The sequence below is a fragment of the Odontomachus brunneus genome, unplaced genomic scaffold, assembly GCF_010583005.1.
Source record: "Odontomachus brunneus isolate Ranch 3 - 2012 unplaced genomic scaffold, Obru_v1 Obru_scaffold_036, whole genome shotgun sequence".
NCBI lineage: Eukaryota > Metazoa > Arthropoda > Insecta > Hymenoptera > Formicidae > Odontomachus > Odontomachus brunneus.
Window position 1 is genome coordinate 206,643 of NW_022639486.1, and position 20,914 is coordinate 227,556.

The following is a 20,914-nucleotide window of genomic DNA, read 5'->3' on the forward strand; positions in this document are numbered from 1 at the left end:
CCGTTTCATTGAGGGGGCGTTCGACGCTCGTCGATTGTCGCGTGTGTGTTATTCCTTCCAGCGTCAGACGTCACGCGTTATTCAGCGTCTCTTTGTTGAACAATCGCCCCTCAAAAACGGGAAGTAAGAAAACCTCGCACGAGAAAAAAGTATCGCGTGAGAGAAGAAAGGGAAAAGAAAAACGAAGCGTTTCCATTGAGACTTTTCCTCGTAATCACATCGAATGTCGTTTCCTTGCGAGCATTAGTATCGTCTCATCGTCATTAATTTGTTCGTTAACAGAAGAGAAAAAGAAAACGTACACATACACATACACACATATACACCAGCTGCAAAAGTAGTGCCTTTCTATTCTCGTTCGTAAGAAGCAGGAAACTTAGCTGATTAAAGAGAAAAAAATAAAAAAGTGAAAAAAAAAAGAATAAAGATCAAATCGATCGATTTCTCTCTTCTATGTAAAGATACGCGTAAAGATACGCGCGAGAAGTCCGCGACGAGCGTCGTCCGAATCGTTACCCGCGTGTTACGAGCGCAGGACGCCGACACGCGCTAGCGAGACGAAGAACTCTCTTCTAGTGCAGCACGAAATTGATAGCTGAAACACGCTAGAGCGGTAGACAAGGCGAAACCTTTGATGCTTGGTGCGTGCTATTTAACGTAACGTGATAACCCCAACGCGAGGGACTCCCCTCATGAGAGATTTCAGATCGTCGACTCCTCATTCCCGCAAGACAGCGGGTGAAATCGGGAGCTCTCGCGATATGATGTGCAACACAATCCTGTAACTTACGGGGCACACAAGTCCGATGACATATCGCGGTTACTACTGTTATAATTCGCGCTGTTACAATTCTCACACAGAGCTCTTCCAAAGAATCTTCGTAGTAAATGCGACTGACCATACCACCAGTATCAAAGGATTAATCAACGTATGTGTCTTACGTAGAGGTCTCTAAGAAAATTAGATCTAGATTAAATCCGACGTCTTCTTACCAGAGAACGAAATAGTTCCCTAAGCACACATAAACACAAACACACGCGCGCGCGCGCGAGAGAGGCACACGTTACGCCGTCGCTGCGATTAATAGAGACGCTATTATCTGTTTACCGAACCGTTAGAAAATCTATTGACGTCAGATCGCCATCCGGCGTTGTACTGTTACGCATTGACATGATATTTTCTCGAACACACTTTTTGCCCCTCCCTCTACACATACACACACACACACACATTCCCTCACTCATGTACACGCTCGATCCTCCGGAGAAGTGAACGAGAAGTATCGTTTGCTCGCCTGCCAGGTCTTAGGCACGTAATGACGTACTTATAGTGATTTGAACTTCATTTCCATAGCCGTGTGACCGAGAGCGGTAAGGATACAAAGCGAAACGCGCCACTAGAGAGCGATAGAACGAGTAGTAGGCTGCAACGAATATAAGAAAATCAGCGGTGCGACAATTGCTAGCGCAAATTGGGCTTCACCGACTTCACGGTAGAACGAGCTGAGCGATTCGCACCTTACCCGCTATGCTTCGGAACAGAAACCTTTGGAAATTTTTCTGCCGTTCGCGTTTTGAAAGAGATGACTGTTGAATCACGTATATATGCACATGATTGCGTACATGTATATATATACATGTCGTTCCGCGAGACACTGAAGCCGATTAATTACTTGTTGCTCACTATAATACCTTTCCAGCGCGTGAGATAAGTGAATTCCAACGCCGAAGAAAGTTCGATTGTTTGGCAAAATCGAAAGAAAAGAAAATTCGGTTACGTTGCCGAGTCACTTATACCCCTCGATATTTCCCGTTTCGTTCAGCCTTACTCGTTTAGATGAAAGATTCAAATTATCTCCGATCACATGCGCAATTGCAATAGAGATTCGTTCACAAGTAACTTTGCGATTATTTTCTTTTTTTTTCTTTTTTTCCTCATTCGAATCTTTTCAACTTTTGTGTGGATTATCGCTTGATATTTATATCGCATTAAAAGTGGTATGTTAACAACGCGATAGAATGGGATCAATATGTGTATTTGGAGATACTTCACAGTGTGTACGAGGCTGGGCCTCCGTCATTTCATCTTGACTCACTTCTTGTAAATAATAAATTATTCTACGTTAAAGAGCAATCCCGGATCGTCGACAACCCCGACTAAAAAAAAAAAAAAAAAAGAAGACAACACTTTCGTCGTACGTCGTTGCATCACGATGCGCGCACTGCGCTTTAAAAATCGAAAATACATATTTTTGTAATTATATAATTCGCTAAAAGGAAAAGAAACGCATCTAACGGTGAAAACATTAAACGACGATTCAGCGGTAATTTGTATATTTGTAGATACTCGAGTAAAAAGAAGAACAAAGGAAAGCTTCTATAAACGCTTCGTTCCACCTCTTTTTCGCATTGATCATCCACCCGTCGCTCGTCGCTTCGAGACACATTCGATAACGATAACGACAAACGACTTTCTCTTTTTGGACTGTCCCTGAAATTTCTACTTACTACAGCAATAGGGAAAAGAAAGAGAGAGAGAGAGAGAGAGAGAGAGGAAACTTCGAATAAGAAAGAAAAGCGTGGCCTAAGCATCTACAAAAGCGAATACAAATCGTGTATCTTATAATTTATAAATAGTCCTCGAAAAACGAGTTAGTAGCGTATTCTAATTTAATTTCCCATATTTCATATTGTACGTGGTTCCTAATTTATTATTACTATTATTATTCATTAATATTATATATTATTATGACTATCGGTTATTGTATTAGAAATTATTATTATTACTTTGTATCGGTAAAATTATTTATAAGGACTTGTTTGAGAAGAGCGAGAGAGAAATGTATGAGACACACAGTATCGAAACAAATGCTGAGAATGGAATGCGTGATTGTGTGCATTGTGTCGCATTTAAATCCGGAATGCGTGTGACAGGCAGAGAGCTATCGGATGACACGAAAGGAAAGAAATTGGCGCTTGTTCTCAGTTTGAAGACTAACTCAGGATTAGTACGACCATTGTAAGCTGTAGGTAGCTATATGTAGCTATAAGTAATGAAATTACAAACGTCCTGGACTCGCGAGTCATGAAAACCGATGTCTCCTTGCGCGCCACTGATGTAAAATCAAAAATGTGCAGTAGATCAAGCGTAGTAGAGACAAATTTTGCAAAACAACGCGCATCTGTCTCGGTAAAGTTAAGGGTCTTTCCTTATACTCGCAAAAAGGGGAACCTACCAAAAGAAGAATCAGCGCGTCAAAAGGATCGAGGAGATTCGAGTGGATACTCGAAAACACCTAGTTTCTTTCGTATCGTCCGATGTTTAAGTGGTATTTTTCTTAAGATAATGCTTTTTCCTAATTCTCGGCCAAATTAGCCAGTCAGACGAGAACCTTATAATGATTTACATCGTGTAAATTATAGTGGTCATAGGGAGCACAGCGATAAACCAGCTTCGGAAGAGTATATTTAGCGTGACGACCGACTTTAATGTACTACTACTGATGACATTTCAGTACATCAAACAGCGTCGCGTTTCGTATCCCGCGCGAAGAAGATCGCGAAAAGAAACGGCAACCGAGGTGTCGTCGTGTGCGATGACACACGCGGGCGCAGTTTCTCTTTCCGTGCCGCATCACATCACAGAAAGCATCACACAGAAAGCTGCTCTTGCGATACAGTTTCGCCGAATAAAATTGTTTCTAGCGAGTCATGTTGAGTTAAATACAAGACAACAAGCATCACGAAACGACATCACGGCTTGTCACAATACGAAAAAAAAAGAAAAGACACGCAATATTCATTATTGTCGAATATTGTAAAAATTCAGATGCAGAATTTCTTGTTCCTAGAGCCACGACGTAACTCACAATCTAACGAGCGATACGTTCTAAAATAATAAAAAAAAAAAAAAAAGAAAAAATAGGAAACATTACGCATAATCTCTTCTTCATTATCGCTTACCGAAACTTACGTTTTCGTTGAGAATCCTTAGCGTGGCGGGCGAGGATTCTAGCGTGTGACAAACGGCACAAGACCGCCGAGAGAAAGAGATGATACAACACCGAGCAAAGCGTAGTCTCTATTCGCCGAAATGTTATTACAATTCACAATCTGCAAAGTAATGTGTAATATTTCTTATGTTAATTAACACCGATTAGTTATGTCTTTCTGGTTTATATTAAAACGATAAGATTATTCATCAATAACGTTTGTACACTTGTTAATTATTCCGTCGTTGCACACACACACACACACACACACACACATACATATACAAACACGCGCGCGCGAATATTGTCGACCTTTTGCTGAATTTTCTTCGAGACTCCGTATTGCGAATTTTTCAAGATATCTGAATTCTTTTGTGTTTTTATTCAGCGTCACACTTTCTCACGATTGAATATCCCGAAATGGAGAATCTTCTTCGTGCAATGTCCAGTTCACGCGAGCGTCTTCATACGCGCACTTTACGACGGCGGATGGTGGGTACCCCGTCCGAGATACCAAACCGTTATTCCATAGTATGCTGTCCGTTGTTAATGTACCAAAGACATCAATTAACTAAAACGATTAATTGTTTAGAAGTGAGAGCGAACGCACGCGCAAATCGCGCGCGCGCGAGCGAGAGAAGGAAGAAAAATAGGAATTGATCCAAAGGAAAGTGCTAAATGACATATTAGCTAAACAAAAAGAAAAAAAAAGATGTCACCGATCGGCAATGTTACATCGAAACATTGTTATTATTTTTGTAAAGAAACCATGTACATGTATTAACTTAGCGTGCTCTGCGGATGGAAGCTTACGAGATATGTTGAATATTATCTATTATTATTATTATATTATCTATTATCATTATTAATATTATTACTATATTATGATTACTTTTATTATTATTATATTAAAAAATAAAAACCTGTAATCTTGTTTCGAAATCTTTAAGTATCATGTGTACCGACGCATTAATGCGCTTCACTGTCACACTCTATATGCCTTATTATACTAACATTTATTCCACCGTATCCGGAGCAACGTTGTGTACGCTCGCAGTATATCCAAATGATGCTTGAAGAATAGATATAATTTGTACTTACGATTTAACACGTTCATCACAATCCCAGAAAGTGTACTGCTCCAAGACCAAGATACAGCTTAATGTTAGCTAATGTTTCACTTTGTCTCTCACTGCAGTTTTATCTGGTTGATTACAGGAATCGGTTAGCGTTATGAGTAGACCAAATTCAACGTGAATCAAACTCAAGTCAATCTATCAAATATTATTTATTAAGATCGCGAAATTTTCATGTCTATATATCGGTTATTTATGAAGAACTTGAATTGAAAAGAGTGAGATCAATCTAGAATATCTTGTTTCTGGTTTTGAATTAAAATTATCTTGTTTCTGGTTTTGAATTATATTTCAGGTACACAGTTAGAATATCATTTTATTATGAATTTTTTTTAACAAATTTTTTCCTGTTTACATATGTCTTCCAAAATGCTGGAGTATGCGACCATATAAGTGCCTCTATTTGTGCGATAGTACTCGGTCTTAAAGAACTTTTCGGTTCCCATTTTATCACAGCCGTTGTAACCTCGTCAAATTCCTGTCTGGAGAGATTAAGCAACGCAGACGCCATTCCTTCTTGTTCATTATCTGAAACTATTTAAAAACAAACGAGGTTACATACGTGCGCTTTGAGTGATCAGTTTTTTCATACAAAATATATTACATTCGCCGGATGCAAGAAGATCCGAGAGTTGTTTGCTGATATTCTTTACGTTGACATCCAAAGGTGTCACTGGAAATGAACGCATAAGTTTCCCTGCAAATATTCAATACACTTAGTGTTATTAATTTTGAATTCCGATTTAGACATTTTTAAATTTGACACATATCGTATCTAGATATTTGTATATCATAATTTCCACTTTATCCACATCATAATAAGGAGAAGCCAAGTAACTCTTCGTCTTTTAATTAACAGATACGATACGCAAATCTTCAACCGATTTGTCGGAAATATATTCCTAGACGAAAGATGAACATACCTAATAAAGAAAATGCACTATACATGCAAGGATATTTCCGGAAAATGATCATTGGCAATAAAGGAGTTTTAATAATATTCTTGTACGCCCAATCTGGACCGTTTCTTTTCGCAACAAGTATAATGGCCATCTCTAAACCGTCTTGTGGTGTTTCTGTAATGTATTTAATGTAATTCGCGATTGTTATATCATACAGATAGAGACAGCGCGAAAGATAAACATACCTGCGAGAGCGGTCATAAGCTCATCGATAATATCGTCGAGTTTCATTTCCTGAGAATATAGGTAATGTTTCGTTATAAGCATCTTCAATGATGATAACTTCATGTAAGCAGTGTCGTTTTGTTGCAAGATGAGAAAGGCCATGCACTTTGGTAACAGTCCTGCGATAATAATACAATAACAATAAAAATTCTTTAGTCGAAACTCTTCGGTTCCATTTTCTGATTTTATCGATAACAAACCGGCTACTTTCTATGATAGAACTACGTAAAAGATATATTAATATTGCCAGGAACATAAATAACTACAGTAATTACTCGGTAAGGGCGAGCGATTTGTTTCCATTGAACAAAATCAAATTCGGCTCGAAAATCGAACAAAATTTTTTTACTAATTTGTCACATGTGTCAGACATGTGAGATTGAAATATATCGATCCCCGGCGATATTTCAGTCATCGAAGTGAAACGGATAAATTTTCTCAATATGCGCCGCAGCGCATACCTTTGTAATCGTTGACATGTGGAAAAATTTCGGGCCAGCTCGTTAAAGCCATATACAAAACGTTTATGGCACGGAAACCCATGCAGTAGAGAGCGTCGCAGCACATGATGCGCACGGCTTCCCTGTCATTCTGCAGACGTGCCAGTGCAACGTATATCCTAGTGAATATTTCAACTTCTGAAGCCTACGAAAAATGCAAAAATGTTAACGTTAATATCGATTTTACCGTGTCGCGTAAATAAATGACAATCATCTTGCTTTACTTCTTCCCCTTTTTATCACACGAGTGCAATTAATAAAAATAATATCCACAAAGTACACACCTTTAATTTATTACTTAGTTTAAATAAGTTATACTGGATACCAGCTCGTATGAAAGCAATGACCGTTGGTTTCAACCGCTCTAAATCAATCAAAAGCATTATAATTTTTTGTTCGCATCTTGACATTACTGGCGCCGGTGGAGTGAATGAATTGTCCATATCGATACGGTTATTATTACAATACTGCGTTAAGAACTCAATTATATATCTGAAAGAATCGGGAAATGCGTGTTAATTTAGTTAGAACGATCTAAGCAAAATTATGTAGAAATATCTTTCTCGTACATGTACATTTGTGTCTGAAGTAATTAAATATATAAGTATTTACGATAGATTGTGAAAAAAGCATTGCACTAACTTGGCTATAATACGAGGTCCACAAATACTATGTAATTTCTCTACAACGTCGTCATGTACACAATCTTGCCAGTTACTTTTCATAAGTCTCGTCAATTGTTTTGTTACAAATGTACCTGAAACACAACATAACGTGGCACTAACGCGAATGTAACGTGATATTTATAATGAAATCATATTTCGCAATTGTTCGTTACTTACCTGCACATTCAGTAGTGCTACGCGCCTTCTTCCTTTTTTTATATATAAATCTTTTCACGCCTCTTTTAATATTATTCTCAATGTATTTAAATAATTGATCCTTTGGCGTTAGAATTTTGTCGACATCTTCATCTGTATTATTTACATTACCGTTATCATCCTTGACATCAGCATTTTTTATATCACTACTCGTTTCACTATTGTTATCTTTAACATCATTTTTTATGTCAATTTTTATATCATTATTTGTATCAATATCATCATCCCTATCATCATCACTTTTTATATCATTATTCATAACACCATCATCGACGTCATTATTTTTTATATCATTATTCATATTGCCATCATTATCTTTTACATCGTTATTTATTATATCATTATTCGTATCATTATCGTTATCCTTGACATTATTTTTTATATCATTATTCATATCGCCATCATTGTCTTTTACATCGTCATTTTTTATATCATTATTCGTATCACTATCGTTATCCTTGACATCATCATTTTTTATATCAATATTCATATCATTATCCCTGATATCACTAACCCGTTCATTTTTTAAGTTATCATCATTATCGTCATCGTCATTATCAACATGAGTGATTTCTATGCTTTTCTCTGTACACTCAGACATCTCGAGATGTAATATTCTAGTTTCTTTATTATTAACACAGATTTCTTTCTTTTCCGTTTCAATATTTATTTTGTCATGAGATTTCCTTGTCTTATCATCATTAATATAATTTTCGATATTTTTCTTTTTCAATGATGATGAATGTAAATCTTCCTTCACAGACCTTCTATCAGCATCTATTCCGATGTAATCGACAGTGTTCTGTTTATCTTTACTTATTGCACAATTTTCCTCGCTGTTAACCGATAAATGATCTCCTTGAATTTGAGTGTCTAACGTTTGATCTTCAGTAACTCGCTTCTTTGACATTTCAGTATGTGTATCTTTCCCCACGTCTTTCTCATAGTCATAACTCTTATTCGTAAGAAACTTTAATGTAGGTACAACTAAATGATGGGATGTAACGCGCGGCGATGTATCGCACGTAGCCTCGACTGTATCAGTAACTTTATAATTTTCCGAATCTTCACAGGAAACATTAGGTAATGCGTATCTATTAGACTCCTCATTGTTTGTCGTGTTGGGTAGGATATTATCACGTGATATTTCAGACTCGTTGCAGTTGTTGAATGTCCTTATTGTTGTCTTCGTTGATGTAGTGCCGTTATTAATAGTGTTCGAGTCAATCAAGACGTTAGCTGCGCTTACTGATGACGATTGTGCAGTGCTGTTAACGAGTGAAGAAATATTGTTTTTATCAAAAGAATCTTCAGTCTTCGTAAAAAATACATTGCTCTTTATCGAAGGTTTCTCATTGAATAATCTATGTGTTGAGGTAGATTTGACAAAGTTGTTTGTGATGCGTTTGTCACTCATCGTACAATCGGTTTTTAGTTTAATCGATGTACAATCTTTTGATGTCTGTGTATTTAGTGAGGGATTTACGAGTACTTCAGATTCAACTATACGTCCCATTCTATGGTGAATAGAATTCTTTTCATTATCCGATTGAGAAAACGGCGTTTTTGAGGTATGCGCGATTCGTCGTTTTCTCACCGGCTCATAAAATTCGCAACTGTTACTAGAGCAGGTTTCAATCTTCAACTGTTTATTTGAACGTACGGTTAAATTCATTTTCCTCTTCAAGTTCCTAAGATTTTTCATCAGTAGATTGTCGGATTTTTTCTTATTGTTAGAGACTTGTGTGTGTGTGCTTCTTCTTGTAATTGTATCATCAATATTATCATTAGGACAATTAATGGAGCTTTCATTGTAAGATGACGAAAGTGTCATTTCAGTTGCAGTATAACTAGTATCAACAGATTCTATAGTATTTACTATATTATTTGCATTTGGTGAAACATTCATATGTGTCTCGTCAGTGCTTATATGCAATATCGTAGAATTATCTATAACAGATTGCACTTTTGCAACCGACTCCATTTCTGTAAGGACTCCATTTCCAGGCTTCACTTTTGCAATAGATTCCACGTCTGCAAATCTGTCTTCTGTCGAATGAACTGAAAAAGTTTTATCAGATAAATCAGACTGATTAGTAGTTGTCTCTGCAATAGATAACTGATTAATAACTGGTAAAGTGTCTTCATGGTTCGTGGAAACTACATCTTGCACATCCTGTAGTGAAATCGTTTTATGAAGGTGTTCAACTTTCCACGAGGATTCGCTTTTAAGATTATTTAATCGTTTTAGTTTCACCTTTTTCATGTTACATTTACGTGGTTTTTTTGGCTTAGTACTCCGTCCGCTTTCATGATCTTCCTTTTTAGGAAGCACTTCCTTTCTATTATCGAGTATGAACTCTATCGCACTCTTGCAGATATTGGCAAGTAAATCCGAATTTACTTGCGAAGCAACAACATTACAATTTGTAGCGATACGATGGCAACAGTGTTTCTTATTTATTCTTTTCGTCATTTTTTGTAAATGTTTCTTCGTTTTTTGTACTTGATTCTTCATTTTACGTTTCAACAACTGAATAGTTTTTTCCAGGTTTCTAATTGATGAAGAATGCTTAGTCATTAAGTTTGGATTACAGGATAGATCCGTTACAGTTGTCTTATACTTAATGTGATTTTCGTCCTTAAGTTTTACATTCACTAGGTCTTGTGCTGTAATAGACGAATTTCTCGATTCAAATTGCAGATCATGTGTGTCATCTACTGAATTGTAATCAATTGGTATCGGTAGGTGTGATGAAGATAATACTTTAGAAATAGGAACTGTTTTGTTTTTATCTGAACATCCTGATTCTTCATTTGGAACATTTCTATTTGAACATTCTTGTTCCTTATCTTGAGTATTTTTATGAGAATGCTGTGATTGTTTATTTGGAATATTTTTTCCTGCATATTTTAATTTTTTATTTTGGATATTTTCATCTAAATGTCCTGATTCTTCTATTGAAACATAAAAATTAAGAATATAAGAGGAAAAGAAAGGCATAATAAGAATATATACAAGACAAAAAAAAATATATAAGTTAATATGATTGTATCGAGTTAACTTCTATAAAGATAATGCAATTTATTTTTTTTTTATAAATACTATGCAAATCGTGATTGCAGACAATCAGTAGACTGCAACTGTCGAAATATTTACTTACCAGATAATGGAGACAATGGCTCAATTAAATCTGGGCACACACTCATTGTTTGGCAAATTTGTTCAATTGGTAGTGGGTACAAATGGGTAGTGCACTTTGCACAAAATAATGGATATGGATCATCTTCCAAATGATAAAATTCATCGGTCATTATATTTTTTTCTTGCACTTCAGGTTTAGTATTTAATTTGATGTCATCCAATGATACATTGATACCAATATCTGAACTTGATTTAGTTTCTAAAAATGTAAATGTACACAGTAATTATGTGATAACAAAGAATTATTTGTTTGCGTTTTTGTACTTACTCGTACTTGGTTTAATAGTATTGCTATCAATTGATGCAGTAACATTACTTTTGTTTTTCTTGACTTCTGATTTCTTTAAAATTTTTAACTCATGCTCCAACTTTTTTATTTCATCTATAAAGGAAAAATGAATCCTCTGATTAAAAATGCAAGGAACAATTTTAGTTTTGCTTTTTATATCAATTAGATGATATGCAATGAAAGAAACTAAGTTTTATTTGTTGTTACCTTCAAAGGAAGTTTTTTGCAAGTCAAACTCCATCATTTTAGCAGAATATTCATCTTCCATTTCTTTTATTTTACAAGTTAATTGTTGTATATTTTGTTTATCAGCAGCTCCCAATACTTCACATTCTTTTATATTGTTCTTAAGTTCATTATTTTCTTGTTTAATCTTTGTAATATTCTACAATCAAATGTTATATTATTGATATAATTCTGCTGAATAAATTTATATTAATAAATTAATATATAGCAATAATAATAAATAATAAAAATAATTTAAGAGTACATTAATTAGTAATTTAAATTAGTATAACAATATATCTTCTTACTTACAAGTTCTAATTCCTTTGACTTATCCATAACAGATTTAAAATTACACATTACATGTTTGTTCTCTTTCTTTATAGTTTCCAAATTCAATTTCAAACGTTCAACATCTTTTGTTTTGTCAGTATATTGTTTTATTAAATCACTGAAATATATATAAATTTTATTCTCATGAAAACATCAATCAATATCTTTTTAGCAAAATAATTGACTTTGATAATTTAAATATATATTTGTATATATACGAAAAATGCATAAAACAATCTTAAAAATATATAAAATTACACAGAATATACTTACTTTGTTTTCCATATTTTCTGTTTCATCAATATAAGTGTATCCTTTGTTTTTTCTGGTTGAAACACATTCTCCTGAAATTTTTAATTAATTACTTCTTATTTTTTTATATTGCATATATATTATCATTTACTATTTTTATATTTCTCGAAAATATTATAGAAGTATCACAAATACACTAAACGAGGTTATATCTTACGATATATTTTAATATACTTGAGTAAAATAAAAGTAAAAAGTATGAGATTAAATAAAAATGAGAATAAATGATTATGAAATAAACGAATACCCATTATTAAAAAAAACTTTAGGAAAACATTCGTCGTCTAGAATACAAGGTCGGTTTAATAAACATAACCTCTCCTTACTCTACCTATACACACTAATGCGCAAATTGATTACACCTATATCTAATTGCACAATGCTTACAATAGTATCAGAGAAGATTTGCATGTAATTGTTATGATCCATTCTGTATTGACCTGCAGAAATATGAAGCTAAATGCGGTAGATATGAGGAAATTTCGGCACGACGCACGTTTCCACGTTCCCTCCCTCTTCTTCTTCAAACTATAGACTGGCACTCTGTTGTGATACCTTTATCCACTGTCAGACATAAAGCACGTGGAACGAGTAAATTTTGGCATTTTCACGCTATTTTAATTATTTAGAACAGCGTCTGTTTATCGCTTATTGATACTTTTCGCCGGTAATCGATCAACTTTCACTCATGTAATCGATTACTCGAACTCAATTTATTTCGACTACGACTACAATTGAACCGCGAATTTCCACTATAAACGCGATCCATTAGGCACTACAAACGTTTTGTATGGTCTAGTGGATCGCGCTTTAAAGCATTTGTAGCGTCTAGTGGATTGAACCCGTTATTTCTGTAAATTAGTTCCAATCTCTGCTACAAGCTTAGAGTACTTTTTTTAACGAGGAATCGAGATAGTGATAGCTATAAACAACATCTAGCTAATATTTTTTTCTGTATTGTACTGAGACAATTCAGCAATAGATAATACATTTTTAACCTATCCTGAAAAATATTTAGACCACGTATAACAAAGATAGAATAAAGCCAGCAATACATGATGCTTGTTTTCGTGCCAGATTGCTTGCTGGATATAAATATTCTGTTTTGATGGTGCATTTTCATCCATTTTCAGGAACTGTTAGATAAATATTAATCTTCCTTGTTGTTTATTTTGATTGAAATAGTCCCATTCGATAAGCAACGCATTTTTCAAAATAAAAAACACTGAAGTCAGGTTTATAGCATCTAGTTTATTATAAAATAGATGTTCACCGCCGTTATCATTTATATATATATATATAAAATATAGTTTAATACGAATTTGGATTCAAAGATTGATGATATTGCAACTAAAAGATTAATGGAATTTTATTATTATAATTTTAGGACTTTCTGTTATATCCTCTCTTTTGTGTTTTCTAAAAAATGTCGAAGTTGGTCTTTAATTAACAAAAAACTCTCCTCCGTAAAATCATTAAGAATACCAATCACATCATCCTCTTTCAGATTGTCATATATATCTTCATCTAAAAATAATACATAATTATAGAGACATCGTAATTATATTCTAATAAAAAAATGTTATATTTGGGAGATAACAGATTTCACTCTTACCTCCAAATGACAAATGTCCGAAAAATTCGCATGCTGCTGGTATAAATGCAATTGTATCTTTCACACCGACACATGACTTTCTAGCCCAAACATAAATTCGTACATCACCGTACATTTCGTCGTTCGATTTTAATTTCGCTCGTGTAATATACACGTTATGAGCTATTCGACGCAGTTGCAAGTAATTCACTACGAGAAATGCTCGAGATACAAAATCTCCGATATTTCTAAAGCTAGAAAATTTGATACATAATCCTTTCGCTGGATAATTCATCAACAAATGTACACCAAGCACATAACTGCAAACATCCTGAGATGGAAATGAGCATTGAGTAATGCATTGTAAACAGTTAAAAACAGACCACTGTTAATTGCAATATTACCTACAATGTATTCAAGAAGCATCTCATGTCTCAAATAATACAAATGCCAGTGTAAGTGATTGACAGATGCATGACCACATAAGCTATTGAAAGCAATTCTGAGAGAACTAAAATACATAATAAAATAGAAAATAATAGTTTGTTTCTAATGTCTCATATCCAATGTTTCTGACACAGCTGTGGTTACCATGAATTGCTTAAAAGACACAATTCTATTGCTTTGTGGAGACTACACTCTGTCATGATTTGAGGCAAACATTTTGAACGTTCCATAATGAGCAAGGAGTGACACCACTCCAAAGGACTGTCATTAATTGCCAATATATTGTTACTGTCACCGTTTCCTATATCAAGTAACATCTCAGGTTGTTTCAATTTAGTGAAATTGAAGCCTGTGAGGCTGAAAGGTTGCGACATTGAAGTGATCGACTGTGGTGCACGTCTGCATTGTGCTCGCTCCGGATTAAACTAAAATTATCATTATTTTATGCATTATTAATAAAAAGACACTGTTCTCTTTTTTATACATATATAAGTATATATACGAATATAAGCATACTTGTATTAAAAACTTGTATCTCCCTCTCAATGTTTTATTGTTCCTTATATTTAAAGCGTATCGAAAGATTTTGGCTTCTTCAGCCTGCTTCCATTTCCGTTGCAAAATATCGTCGAACGGAGCCTCAGTTTCTTCATGCGATTTGACAGAGAGATTAAAATCTTTTGTATCATAGACAAATGTGGAAATTTGATTGCACGACTGCATTATAAGAGTTTAAAAAATGGTGGTTTTACCACGAATCTTAATAAAAATACACTTATCCGACGCTTTTTGGTATGCGAAATAATACCTGAAAAATTGAAATTATGTATATGTGTGCAGCTCACCACTGTGAGAAAAATAGGAAATTATTATGAACAGCGTTTATTAGGTTATGAAACGCGTTATGTACGAAATGTAGATTCAGCTGTTCTAGAGGCTCCTCAGCTTTGCTTATAGATCTGTTTTCTATTGCTGACTAGTGTACACTTTTGGAATTTAAAAAGAAACAGATATACAGATAAAAAAAACAAAATAAAAAGGCAAAAGCCAATTAGGTTAGATTAAAACTCGCACTGGTGGTGAGTTGGTAGTGTCTGCTTTTTTACTAAAACTTCTTTCTTCCTTCCTTCCTTCAATATTTCGCTAGAGGCAGCTAGAAGCGCTGCCACGGCTCAAACTCCCACGCAATTACTCTTAAAACTTTCTAATAGCATGTTCGACTGGCTCTGGGTTAACTCACGCCTACGTTTATTGGTCGAACAAGTACTTATAAGCTTTATGATTGGCTAGTAGAGACTTATGCCGTCATTAATCGCTCTCGGAGCGATTAATCCAGGATCAGTCGAACACGCTATAAGTTCTCTCTCTCTCAATATTAGTTCCAGGTAATCCTACAATTTTCTCAGCCTATCGATTACTCGAACTCGATTCATTTCGATTACAATCACAATCGACACCATTTGACGAGACATACGAGCAGCACAATTGTACATTTGACAAAATATGAAAAATACAATAAAAAAAAATATATTGAATATGGTTTGACGAATTTTGATTCAAAGATGGATGACGTCGCAAGTAAAAAATTGATAGAATTTATTATTACTATTATTTAGGATTTTCTGATATAACTTTCTCTGAGAAACATCGAAGTTGGTCTTTGGAATCTTACGTTGTTCATTCAATAAGCAAATGTATATTCATAGCTGATTTATTATTCGATAAAATTGGCTAATAAATATCGAATAATCCCTCGAAACGATGATTCGCATAACAATTATTTCGATTACAATTTGAAAGTAACGTATATTTTTTCTTCGCACTGTCATTTTATTATCTTAGATTATGTAAGTTAATGTCATACTCTCGAATAATGGATACGATCCACCCGTTTGCATCCTTATTTCAGAGTTTTTACGTCAGAATGAATCGACGGTGTAAGTGACGGATGTGGAAGATATCGAAACGCAAGGATTAGACCTAGCTGACGTCGATTAGAAACTGATCGCTGTAATGGAAGAACAAATATTTCACACAGAATCGTGTACGGCGATCCGTATCCAGGGAACGGTATCGTTCTCCCATTAAACAATGTTTCGCGGAATAGTATTAGTTCACACTCCTAATCACATTCTAAGACACACAAACTAAAGTAACATACTGACGGCCTCGCGTCTGTCGCAGTTCTCGTCAGGAAGGAAAGAGGCAATAACGCGCAGTTAGTACTGTCAAATTACGCCCTGTACAAACATCTGTCGCATAAAACGAGACATATTATGCAATTTTTTGGAACTGGTGGTTCTAAAAAACGATTACTCATTGGAGGCGCACGCGAACGATCAAACATGCACGGCTTACAGTGAGAATTCCATTTACTGTCTAACAGCAATTGACCTCGTTTATTCGTCCGCTATATTTCCTAAAAACTCTAACCGGACTCATTGCATATTCACGCACACTTCCACGTCGTATCGTGGAACTCTCACATCCCGCTACTTCACAAATTCTCGAATTTACATCCTGAGATTCTTAGCAAACACTGTTATTATTTCCAGGTCACGTACTGCTGGCAGAAATGTTAACATAGGCACCGTACAGAGTCTCTTTCGCGTCACGAGACAAATGCAATAACAATTCGACAGTCGCGTTAAAATCGCGATGTTTAAGAGTATGGTATTGGTGATAAGTTAATATGCGCACCGCAATAGACTACGACATCGACTTTGAAATATGTTCAACACCATTTATCTTTCTCTTAGGAACTTGAACAAGATACGCGCTATCATCAAAGACCATGAGGACATTATCGATCGGTATAGGATAATGACGAGGATCGCAACACGCGGCAAGTATCGCGTTGCAAAACAATCCTTTTACAAAAATGTCGCGAGCATTTGCAGCGCTGTGAGATTCGAGTTCCGACTTTCGTAAGTCGCTTGATTGATGCAAATCTTACCGAAATATGAGAGACTATTTATAAATTTCGCGATTATATTTGCACTTTCGCGGGTTTTTTTCCAGGTTACACAATCTCATACAATGGCTACTTAACGTTTATTTAAATCTTTTACGACTAGTCGGTTATGACGTTACAAAAATGTTGCAAATGCTCTAGCAATATTATTTAGTTAGAAGATATATACACGTCGCTACATTATGTTATATATAATATCAATTGTGTGCTATGAGATAGTAAAATATGTCAATATTGCACTGCAAAAATGTTATTTGTATCAAAGCGAACCTTATCCAACTGTTCAATCAGATCTTCTGATTTCGAAAGTATACAAAGATATACATACGATAACTTACGAAATCTATCGTTAAGTAGTCGAACGGATTACAAAATGGAAGGTCTTGTCATCTTAGGAAACAATTTTGCTAATTCACTATTTCATTTCGCACACATATGGTCTGACTTGAAGTTTTTGTGTATGCAAGAAAATTTAACAAATTACTGCTTAGCCCTATTGTTAATAACGATCAGGTACTCTTCAACATTTTATATCTAAACCGTATTCGTCAATAAACGAGCTTGATGCAGAAATTGTATATTTTGGATAAGTTTATTATTTATTATTTAATTGAGAGATTACTTGAGAACGAGAATTCTGGATTTTTCGGGACATTAAGATCCAAGTTACTACAAATTCAAAGACCCTACAGATTGAAACATCAAATAACAGAAACTTCTTTAAAATTCATTCAATGATAAGATGTAATGTGAAGACATCGATGTTAAGATCATAAATAAATTAAGAATTAAATCACTAACAAATTCTTTATGCTATAATTTACAACAGAATCTGTTTCAAATTCATTTCAATTTTAATTTAATACTATCTAATATTTTCTAATATCATCTAGGTTCTCATACTTCAATCAATTTGAGAGAGATACAATTACTTATATAACTTATTTACTTCTCATAGCGTTTAACACTCCTCTGCAGCTTTTACTTTTTTTATCCACTTCATACTCCTGATTGGTAAGAGTTTAAACTTCTCCTTTCTATAAGTCTGAACAATTTTAAATAAAGTACAACAGGCATCTTGCAAAAATTATTGAGAAGATCCTGAGAAGCAGAAGACTGTTTAGGCAGTTTTCGCACGCATAGCAGCACGTTTCCCTGTGACGGCCTAAAAAAACATGAGAATGTTATATTTAGAATATTGTTATGCTTCGATGTAATTAACACATATAACAAATAACATATATAACAAATAAATATACATTTTCGTTTAATATCATACATTAAATACATGTGTTTCACGCACTATTTATTAATTAATCAATAATAAGTACGATAATGTGTATAAATTTGTATCGGGATAAAAGAATGGTAACTTACTTGGAAGCCCGACTTTATGCTGGTGACTGAGCACCTCGACCCACAGGTCTCGCACTGCAAAAAGAAGAGCCGAGTATCCTTTTGGAGAATCGTATCCGGCGAGCGGCATGTGTGACACGTGACGTATTCCTTGATGTATCTTCTAAGAACGTTTTCTATTTGCTTCTGTTGGAATCGACCCTTGATAATCAACTGATTGTTTCCGTCCACGGAACCGCTTGTTCCCAACTCGGCGAGCAGGAAGTCCAATAAATGTTTCGGTTGCCTGTGCAACGTTTTACAAATCTGCAAAGTAAAAAATTGTGCAGGTTGGTATCCGCTATTTTCGACTAGTTTTATATCTTATGTACTTTGTAGAAGTTCTGTATTTGCTAATTTAATTGTAACAATCTCGTTCCAATTCTTATCATGTACCTCGGTGAAATTGGCGAAGGATGTTTTCTTCGTTCCGATTCGTACTACTTGTGGCGGACGCATGATGAACTTTTGTTTCTTACCAGCTACCATGTCGGGATTCTTTTCTCGCAAGATGGTAAATACTCTAATTAGTAACTCCTCGTACGTGTAATCCCTGTCCGAGGCTGCCCACGAATTAGCCTCCTCCACTGAAGAGAGAAATGTTGAAAAGATGTTTATCTCGTATTATATTAAAGTGGAAAAAAACAATCCACAAGAGAAAAGTAATCGTTAGCACTAGTGAAATTTGGAAAGTTTTATTATTGATTCTACCTTGAAATATATGAGCGCAAGGATAACTTGAAGGAAATTATATACAGGATTCTTGAGAGATATATAATTACTACACAATAGTGTTCCTGATATAATTTGTGAACATCAAGCAAATATCTTACCATATTCTGCACTTCGCTCAGATTCAGTGCAGCATGTTGACAAGTATTGAATAATATAAACAACTGGATACAAAAGACATCATAGCAAACAATCTCTTATGGTACATACCATTATCCTTTTCTTCAGTATCTTTACGCTCGTCTTCAGCCACTAATTCATCGAAATCCTTTTTCGTTTTCTTCTTTTTCTTCTTAGTCTTAGAGAAGTCCATGTCTAAATCCAAGTCGTCATTTACTACCACTTCCTCTGTCTGTTGCTCTACAGGCTCCTGTTTAACAATTAAAAAAATAAATATAAAATGAATAAGCAACATAAGTATAGTAAAAAAATATAGCAAGTACAAATATTATTCATGAAAATACACAGTTACCAAGGTTGTTTCTCACCTCTTTCTTTGTATCAGGCAATGTTGCTTCTAACTCATCAAAATTGAACAACTTCTTCTTCTTTTTTTTCTTTTTGCCAAAGTTTTCTAAGTCCATTGTCCCATCATCCTCAATAGCAGCTGGCTCAGGTTCTTGATTTTCTTTATCTAGAGTATCCTCTGTTGTATCATCATTACTTCCTCCTTCATTGAGTTCTGCATCGAGATCAAAGGTGATCTTCTTCTTTTTCTTCTTTTTCTTTAAGTTAGGATCGAATACCTAAAAATTGTTCATAAAAATTGGAATGTGTAAATTTTAATTTATCGTGAATTCATTAATTATTATTAATTAATTAATTTCCAGAAAGTTTACGAAATTAATTACGAAATTATTTACGAAAATTATGAAAAAAATTGAACAAAAGATTATGGAAGAAAATTCTTCGGGAAGAAGTTCCGGAGAAATGGTAAGACAAGGTGTTTCAATTCAACCGTGCACACGTGTTACAAAATATCCGTATACTTTACGTACCGAGTCTTCCTCCGTCATCTTGTTAGTTCTTGTAATCTCCTTCTCTAAAAGAAAATAACTGCTTTATTGTAGCGACGCAAAACGCACGTAAGAGATTTGATAATTTTCACAATTTTCCACGATGAACACAGCCAGCAACGGATTGCATCAGAAAACTCGACCCTCACCGACCTATAAACGAAAGAGAACTGGATGGCGGTAGTGTGTTAAATTCCACCAAGAATACGCATGCTTGGGTTTCGTCACAGTCACGTGACTGATCGGCAGGCTCGTACTAAGATGCGCTTTTTGTACCACACAAATTCTCTCTTTCTCTCTTTAGTTTATAAATTTAAATCTTCTTTTAATTATTTACATTAATGATTCATAAAACACATTAAATATTATATTAAATATCATTGTTATTATATATATGTTTATATGTATATGTTTATATATATATATGTTTATATGTATAGAGACAAAGAATTTATCAATGATGCGGGAACTATGAATGATAAAATTTATATTTTAATGTGATTATTTGTAGTAAATATTTCGCAAGTAATTTATTTATTTATGCATTCCCTTACCGTTTCAATTATTAGACTTCCCAAATAACGCAGGGTTTTTTCGAGAATATACCTCCATGAATTATAATGCTAAAGACTTTTCTGTCATTTTTTGAACACTATTTATTTTCTTTTTCATAAGGGGCGATATCTCTCTGTTACG

The 20,914-nt window shown here is 34.6% G+C and overlaps 3 protein-coding genes across 9 annotated transcripts; all 3 read right to left on the reverse strand.

Moving 5' to 3' along the window:
• Positions 1–5,426: 5,426 nt before the first annotated feature.
• On the reverse strand, positions 5,427–12,754 carry LOC116843810 (uncharacterized protein MAL13P1.304-like). Of its 4 annotated transcripts, none has more exons than XM_032814580.1 (14): positions 12,448–12,754; positions 12,022–12,092; positions 11,728–11,866; positions 11,398–11,575; positions 11,170–11,283; positions 10,861–11,100; positions 7,658–10,651; positions 7,458–7,572; positions 7,100–7,307; positions 6,777–6,960; positions 6,276–6,434; positions 6,052–6,204; positions 5,733–5,825; positions 5,427–5,662 (listed from the first exon to the last, which is right to left on the reverse strand). In XM_032814580.1, the coding sequence occupies exons 1-14, from the start codon at positions 12,487–12,489 to the stop codon at positions 5,448–5,450; spliced, it is 4,905 nt and encodes a 1,634-aa protein (XP_032670471.1). In that variant the 5' UTR covers positions 12,490–12,754; the 3' UTR covers positions 5,427–5,447. The 4 variants fall into 4 exon arrangements, with proteins under 4 accessions (XP_032670471.1, XP_032670472.1, XP_032670470.1 ...); XM_032814581.1 differs by having other exon boundaries at positions 7,658–10,654; positions 12,501–12,753; XM_032814579.1 differs by having other exon boundaries at positions 7,658–10,654; positions 12,448–12,753.
• A 537-nt stretch (positions 12,755–13,291) lies between these two features.
• On the reverse strand, positions 13,292–15,439 carry LOC116843819 (GDP-D-glucose phosphorylase 1). 3 transcript variants are annotated; one of them, XM_032814601.1, is made up of 6 exons: positions 14,910–15,439; positions 14,618–14,748; positions 14,246–14,541; positions 14,063–14,165; positions 13,676–13,985; positions 13,292–13,587 (listed from the first exon to the last, which is right to left on the reverse strand). In XM_032814601.1, exons 3-6 carry the CDS (start codon positions 14,473–14,475, stop codon positions 13,457–13,459), a joined length of 774 nt encoding a protein of 257 aa, XP_032670492.1. In that variant the 5' UTR covers positions 14,476–14,541; positions 14,618–14,748; positions 14,910–15,439; the 3' UTR covers positions 13,292–13,456. The 3 variants fall into 3 exon arrangements, with proteins under 3 accessions (XP_032670492.1, XP_032670490.1, XP_032670491.1); XM_032814599.1 differs by having other exon boundaries at positions 14,246–14,526; positions 14,618–14,909; positions 15,012–15,436; XM_032814600.1 differs by having other exon boundaries at positions 14,246–14,526; positions 14,618–14,909; positions 15,176–15,435.
• Positions 15,440–15,796: 357 nt separating this feature from the next.
• Positions 15,797–20,399, reverse strand: LOC116843821 (eukaryotic translation initiation factor 2 subunit 2-like). 2 transcript variants are annotated; one of them, XM_032814602.1, is made up of 7 exons: positions 20,201–20,399; positions 19,691–19,948; positions 19,413–19,572; positions 19,304–19,336; positions 18,867–19,057; positions 18,453–18,737; positions 15,797–18,240 (listed from the first exon to the last, which is right to left on the reverse strand). In XM_032814602.1, exons 1-7 carry the CDS (start codon positions 20,216–20,218, stop codon positions 18,196–18,198), a joined length of 990 nt encoding a protein of 329 aa, XP_032670493.1. In that variant the 5' UTR covers positions 20,219–20,399; the 3' UTR covers positions 15,797–18,195. The 2 variants fall into 2 exon arrangements, with proteins under 2 accessions (XP_032670493.1, XP_032670494.1); XM_032814603.1 differs by lacking the exon at positions 19,304–19,336 and having other exon boundaries at positions 20,201–20,398.
• Between the last annotated feature and the right edge of the window lie 515 nt (positions 20,400–20,914).

Coding starts and splice junctions, on each gene's coding strand:
- LOC116843821 (XM_032814602.1), bottom strand. Junction 18,738..18,866: donor CCTTCGCCAATTTCACCGAG/GTACATGATAAG, acceptor TTTACTTTGCAG/ATTTGTAAAACGTTGCACAG. Junction 18,241..18,452: donor GCATAAAGTCGGGCTTCCAA/GTAAGTTACCAT, acceptor ATGTTTTTTTAG/GCCGTCACAGGGAAACGTGC.
- LOC116843819 (XM_032814599.1), bottom strand. CDS start 14,824: ATGCAGTCGTGCAATCAAATTTCCACATTTGTCTATGATACAAAAGAT. Junction 14,166..14,245: donor TGTCTTTTAAGCAATTCATG/GTAACCACAGCT, acceptor TATGTATTTTAG/TTCTCTCAGAATTGCTTTCA. Junction 13,986..14,062: donor AGATGCTTCTTGAATACATT/GTAGGTAATATT, acceptor TTTCCATCTCAG/GATGTTTGCAGTTATGTGCT.
- LOC116843810 (XM_032814579.1), bottom strand. CDS start 12,489: ATGGATCATAACAATTACATGCAAATCTTCTCTGATACTATT. Junction 11,284..11,397: donor GCAAAAAACTTCCTTTGAAG/GTAACAACAAAT, acceptor TTTCCTTTATAG/ATGAAATAAAAAAGTTGGAG. Junction 6,435..6,776: donor ACATGTCAACGATTACAAAG/GTATGCGCTGCG, acceptor TTATTATCGCAG/GACTGTTACCAAAGTGCATG.